This window comes from Glycine soja, chromosome 18, assembly GCF_004193775.1.
Source record: "Glycine soja cultivar W05 chromosome 18, ASM419377v2, whole genome shotgun sequence".
NCBI classification, from domain to species: domain Eukaryota; kingdom Viridiplantae; phylum Streptophyta; class Magnoliopsida; order Fabales; family Fabaceae; genus Glycine; species Glycine soja.
In genome coordinates, this window is record NC_041019.1 from 19,758,184 (window position 1) to 19,765,441 (window position 7,258).

The 7,258-nt window shown below is 32.6% G+C and overlaps 1 protein-coding gene across 1 annotated transcript; it reads left to right on the forward strand.

The window, feature by feature from the left end:
• The first annotated feature begins 365 nt into the window (after nt 1-365).
• On the forward strand, nt 366-6,305 carry LOC114397059. Its single transcript, XM_028359187.1, has 5 exons — nt 366-504; nt 1,564-1,686; nt 3,309-3,505; nt 5,425-5,556; nt 5,638-6,305. Exons 1-5 carry the CDS (start codon nt 366-368, stop codon nt 5,779-5,781), a joined length of 735 nt encoding a protein of 244 aa, XP_028214988.1. The 3' UTR covers nt 5,782-6,305.
• Nucleotides 6,306-7,258: the final 953 nt, after the last annotated feature.

Sequence of the window (7,258 nt, forward strand, 5' to 3'; positions counted from 1 at the left end):
TCAAGCCCATGAAAGTGGATGTTTAGGAACAGAGAGTCAAGAATGTTCCTGTCCATCAGACTCACTGTTTTGTTTGGATAGGAATTGAAATAAATTGGACCTTGTCCTAGGCTTGTTTTTACAGTTCCTATTAAAGAATCTTCAAATTTGTTATGCCTAATGTCTCTAAGGCACATTAACACCGTGACATCTATGCCCATATCAATTAAGGGCTTGATGGCTACTTGTACACATCCTATGTGTAAGTATTTGTATTTTCGACCGTGTTCATAAATTGAATTTTTGGAAAGTAAATGAAATTCTTCCCCTATATCTTGTCCCAGAGGAACGTTATTTTCTATAGTTTTGATTATATAATCAAAATTATGTTTGTCTTTGATCGTCTCAGGGACATACAGTGTGTGCTGAGGGATTTTCGGAATGCTTCAGTCATCCATACTTTGGTTTATTTCTTCAAATCGGACCTCTTCATCGAAGAGATTGTGTTTCGGGACAACCTCGTGGGTCTGGTTTTCTTGCTCATTGAGCAAATTGATGTTTCTTGGAGAATTATTTGAGGATGATGATGATGATGAGTTGGATCTAAAGGAAATATGTGAAAATGAATGTAAAAGACGCGACATGATTGATTAATCCTCTAGTATCTTTGTCATCATATGGTTCCATAGAAATACTTCCATAAGGTTATATGTTACTAAATTTCTTGTATCTGAAAAAATAAAAATTTTAACTCTTTTTTAAAACGAACAATATAGTTTGAACATTACTCCTATAGCCACCAGTATATTATGTCTTAATATTTTATTTGAACAATACACTTTAGCCTTACTGTCCTTTCTCATCCACGAGACTTACTGCTACAGTATTATTCAACTAAAATATCAGACTGTTGTACTTCTGGAAATATTGTTCAAACATATAATGTTTAAATTAAGAGTATTGTACATGAATGAAAACAGTTATTGTACATAAACTCAGATTCATGAAATCAGTTAACATATATCCTTACGGACAATATTCCTACTTCCCCATCAGGCTCTGATACCAGAGATCATCGAAACGGGATCAAACAGACAGAAAGGAAGTAAGAATGCAATATGTATGAAAGTTCTTATTCATCTCTCTTCTCCCTCCTGACTGATCTTGTGCGGCTCTACCGTCGCTTCGGTTTCTTCTCTCCTCCCTCCTTACAGATCCTGTGCAGCTCTGCCGCCGCTTCTGTTTCTTTTTGTTTTATGTTTTAAGTAAATTTACTTTACTGCTTTCATTTTTGTTTTCAGTATACTTTAATTCTATTTCATACATATTGTATTCTTACTTCCTTTCTGTTTGTTTGATCTCGTTCTGCTGATATATATATATATATATATATATATATATATATATATATATATAGCCCTTTGGGGAAACAATTAAACTGGGTCTTGTTTAATTCAAGTTATGAAATGTGTAAAGAACAATAGTCATAATAGTATTGAGTAATGATGTCCATGGATTGGAAGCTAGCTACTCTTATGCTGCTATATCTGTGTTTTCAATTCAAGCTATTTGGAATTTTTGCAGATTTAGCTTTGAAGGTGTTACGAGAGAATCCAAGGCAAGCTTTGGCAAGGAATGAGAACCAGGAGACGGGATTGCATGTTTTGGCCCGAAAGCGTTCATCTTTTAGTTGTCGAGGAGGACAAGGTTTCTAAATATGCTCACGAACTCATCATGTTCTCCATAATAACTGTTATTCATCAATAATTGTGGAGAGCATTATCTTATAATTTCAAAATTTACTTAACTTCAAAAACTAACTCAAGAGAATTGTTCCTTAGGATAGAATAAAGTTAGGATACTCAAGAAAAACCTATGGCCCGACCTAATTTAGATTAGGTTAGATCAAGTCAAGTCAAACTTGTTGTTTGAGTCTCTTTTACTAAAATTAAGATCAAGTCAGACTTTATAAAAGATAAACTAGATCAAGATTTATATTTAGTTTAAAAGATTAAGTTTTAAGTTAAATATTCAAAAAGTCTTTTAAACTTAACCGATCAAACTATTTAAGTAAGATATAAATAATAATTTATTGTTGATATAATAATAATTATTATTATTATATTATATTTGTTAATATATTAAAATTATATTTATTTACTTTTTAAAATATTAAGTATTTGACCTACATAAAGAGTCATATTGAAGGATAAATTATTGTCCTATATAGAAGTTTTATTGCTAAATATGTTTTTAAATAAGTTATCATAGAGGTTAAATAGAAATGCGAAAAGCCAAAAAGATAAAAACACACAACAGAAATCCAGAAAAAGGGCGAAAACAAAAATCGTGTCGAAAAGGACACCTTACCTGAACGGAAACCTATAGATAATGTGACCTCTCCAGAAAGCACCGAAAAAGGGCAAGAGAAGAGCTACCTCGCCAAAATGTGTGGAGGGATAGTGATGACCTCGTCGGATTTAAACCACGTTGAAAAAAAAGCAAGAGAGGAGAGAAGTTGTCTGTCGACATTCGACACCCGTCATCCGTCACCAGTTGTGCTGGAAGAAGCAATCGTGTGAAAGGGAAAGGGATTTTGGTCTCATGCGTGAAAGAGATTGAATATTGTTGTTTTAAAAAATATATTAAATTAAAAACAATAATATTTGTTAATTGGAAACGTAGTCAAATCTCAATCCCCAATTTAATCTAATGGAAGAAAATTTATTAATGGGAAACTCTCCAATTATTTTCAATAAGAGAGGATGTGGATTCATAAAAATCCTACCTGGCCCCGAGGATTCATGTAGTACAAAAAAATGCAGCTGTTCTGTTATTGGATGTGTAGTTGCAGGATTTGACTCCTAAAATGACTAATTCACTTTAGAGGGTAAAGAGAGTAATCTTAGTGTTCACGAGAAAATTAACCGTCATATTACATGTGCATTCATAATAAATCAATAATCATGAGTGTCTTGGAATATCATGAATCTTGTGAAAAATTAATAGTAATTAATTTTTTGCCATCAACTGAAATTACTTACTTTACTTTTGGAAGTGAGTTGCTTACTTCGGAAGAGCCTATTCTAGTTGCATAAGGGGAGAGAGAGAGAGACAGAGGATGAGAGGGAAGGTCAACTCTGCAAGCAAAGTGTGGGTCATACTATTTATGCAAAATGTTGAATGTGGTGGCCCTCTAGTTTTTGCCTTAGCTTAGAGTAGCTAAATGATATGATTGTTTTTAAATGAATGATTTGGATGGTAAGTCTTGTGAGCTGCGTTATCCGGAAATGTTGAACATTCCTTTTGTCTGATTTGGTCTTGACTAGGTGTGACCACAACTGGGGGAGGGTTCTCAGAAAAGTTGAGCACAAAGGATGGGCCTGCACTTAATGCATCATTTTCAAATGATTTTGACCTGGCCTTCATTCCTGGGCTGTGTGCCTTGCTGGTGTCAGATCACATGCACAGATTGGTCCGCCAGATTAATTTGAAGGAGGAGGATTGCACCCTTGTTCTAAATCTGGTGAGATTTTAGAATTTGGGGCATGCGTATATCCTCTAGTGTGATATAGTCTTTTATTTTTCATGCTTTTGGATTTAGAAAAATGATGGGTTCCCCGTTTTTTAGGTGTAGGAGGTGGAAGGAAGAGAGACAATGGGGAAAAAAAAATAAGGAATAAGAACATGTAAACATTTCCATTCTAGCTGACACCTAGAGAGATCAAGAGAGAAGAGAGAAAAGAAAAAAAGTGTAAATAGGATAAGCAATATGATGTGATAAGAAGAAAGAAAGAAAAATAGTAAATGTTAATGAGGTGTTTGAAATAAAAGTGTTTACATATTACAAATCAAAAATAAAGGAGGAGAGAGAAAGAAAAAGTGAGATGGAAGAGAAGTTAAAGTAATGTATAGATACATAAATATCATTCTTGTTAAGTTGTATTTCCTTTTTTTTTAGCTTAAAAAATCTCTAACTAAATCAATCTGAAAAAAATAAATAAGTCTGTAGAACGAAGGTTTCAATAAATCTATCTTTGCAATGATTGATTGCAATTGAAATTTGCATTTAGTCATATTCAAGATTGAAAATCCACCTTCATTGTATATCAAAAAAATGATAATAATAATCCACCTTGATTGAAATTAATATCAAGCTAACATAAATTATAACAATTACATTTAATTATTAAGTGGTTATTTGATCCTAATAAACTGCTGTAAGGGGTTATTACATGGTGTAAGTGTGTAAATCTTGCACTAGTGTCTAGCACTCCCTTTGGTCCCAAATATAAGGGGAAAAAATGATTCACACTATGAAAGTTAGTTAATCACATTTAATTGCACTAATCTCAATTAAAATATAATTTTTTCTTCAACTTATTCTTTATTGGAATTTGGTATTAAGAATAAAAAGGAATCATTAAAACAAAAACTTTAATTAAATGAAAGATATTTTAGATATAGTAATATTAAATGAAATAAAATTAGTCGAAATATTTTTTTTTCTTATATTTGAGACTAAGAAAAATATATATTTTTCCTGTTAGAGGGATACATTCTAACCCAAAGTATAAGGTAATAATAGTCTAATAGCTTAAGTGAATGCGCAAACATAAATATACTGGATATGGCTTCTTCTATTGCACCAAGGCTATGACATGTTTTGTCATATTTGTAGAAACATGTCATGATTCATGAACATATCAAAGGCAAACAGTTCAACCTAAGGCTGTAATGTTATTCACTTATTAACCTTTCAATTGACTTACAATTTTGAAAATATAAATCATCACTCCAACAATTATTTCATTACTTGAGTTATGCAAATGAAGATTCCTGTTTAGAAATGGGGCAGTCGATAAGGTGAAAGATGGGAGTGTATATTTGCTCTACTGTTTGGAATTTGGGAACCCAGTGGGGACCAATGTCTCGTGTGTCACTTTCGACACGGGAATTTTTCTCCCTGCATTTAGGCAAACAAGTGGGCACCTCACCTCTTCATCTACATTTTGCACGATTCCAAAAAACAACCTTGACTGAAACTTCTCTCTTCCTGATTAGGGTTACTTTTGCAGTCTTTTTCTCTCTCCACTTAAATAAAACATTATTAAAAATGGATAAAATTAATATCCACCCTGTCCATACCTAATTTCTCTATTAAAATTCAGTCACCATCATGCTTAATTGTTTTTCCAAATGATTTCTAGTTTAGTTAATTCATTTTCATTTTTCCATGATTTTTGTTGATGATGATCGAATTTCACAAAGCAATTCAAATTTTGTTTATCTTTATTTTTCATTAGATTTAATCTCTACTTTTTTTTTCTTGGGGTGACGGTTCCTCTTAACAATCCTGCAGGAAGCAAGAGCTTTATATTAAGTCTCCCCTTGCTCAATTATTTAACTTGCTTTTATATAACCTAGATACACTAATTCAACTATAATGTGTGGGAAAAAAAAAAATCCTTTTGTCCAGGGCTAGGTGCAGTCATGACTTGGACTCTAGGATTAGGTCTTTCATGCTTACTGGGGTTAGTAATTGGGATTGCAGTGCGCCCTTACATCATCCCTAATGTAAGTTCCTCTCAACTTGTGAAGATTTTATATTGCCAAAGAGTAAAAATTACTTACACCTTGTCCAACTGAACTGTGTAGACAGAAAGGTACCAATCCTTGCCGTTACATCGAGACATGGAAGCGTTGCCTAACCAGTCTGGGGAAGCTAGCTACCGATGCTGTTCTTCAGCACCAAAAGCGCAATTGCTAGCTGCAGTTGCTCCTCTGTTTACACAATCCTGATGGGGTTTTGGAGATTGAGTCTCTCTCATCTTGTTTGCATGTCTAGAATTAGAATCAACATAGTGACTCCAAGGCCACATCTGGAATCAGTGTCTTTGCTAGATTTAGATGTCTGCAATAGCGGTGAGGTAACAAAGCCAGGTAAGTATTATGACCAATTGAAAGATTTGATGAGTTTTGATGAAGATTCAACCAATGGCAAGGCAACCTTCAACAAAGGAAATGATAGCCTAGGAAGGAGGAATGTTTGCCATGAAGGTGATCTCTTCATGATTAGGGCTAACATGGGCTTCGTAGAGCCACCTATAGATAACATTCTTCATCAAGAATCTTCTGTGTGTAATTTGGGTATTGTGAAGCGTAATGAAGTTATTTGTAGACGTTAGTATGTTATGAAACTAGCAAGCATATATTTCGTCACCAACATCCATCTTTTTTGGCTTTTTATGCCATCTAATAGAAAGTAGTAACCATGTAAATTATGGATATCTGTATCGTTTAAATGTCATTAAATTTCGAATGAAAACTTGTTCCTTCTTGAATTGGAGAATTACTGCGGAAAACAATTAGTTAACTTTTTCAATTAAAGGATATAAGATGTGTTTAAGAATTAAGCAATTAAATGTCGTGTACCTGGAACTATTATAAGGATGTTTTATACATGGTATATGAGCATTTGGGGCTCAAGTGGTGAAGGTGTGAAGTTGAGTCTAGGATGGTAAATTAAGAAAATTAATTAATATGCTCGTACAAATGCAGGAAATATTACCCGTCTTGTAAAAAAAAAGAAAAAGAAAAAGAAACTCCCATAAAAAAAGTCCGTTCACTATAGTGTGCACATATAATTTCAATATATTAATTATAGTGAATTTCTCTAGACTTGAACTCATAATTAGTCAGATGAAGTAGATAATTTCCTTTTAATCAAATTCAACAATAAAACAAGAAAAACTCCCTCTCCATAGCTTGCATTTTTCGTTGCACGCGGTTTGTCCTATGCGATATGCATGCATTCATCTAAACTTGGATTATTTCTTTAGGGACGTTTGTTTTGTGGATAGTTTTTTTAATCTTGAAAATATTATATCTACCAATAAAATATGAGAATATAGTATATTATAAAAAATATGTTTAGTTATCTATTAAAAATGGTTTGAAATATTTTTTATATGTCTAGGAATAATTAAAACATGTGTTTGTTTGAAAAAATATTTCCTAGGAATATATATAATAATTACTAAAATATTTTTGTAGCACACTTGGTGCATATGAAAACTACCTTATACCATATTCTAGTAAATTTAGAGATCTGGCAAGCACTCTGCTACTCCAACAAATTTAGAGATATTGTGATTCTGATAAGGGGTTATTTTTCTTAAATACTTCTCAGTTAACATAAGTATGCAAAATAAAATTATTTATAACAAAATATTCCTAAATATAAGATTAACACTGAATAATAAGAACAACAACTATG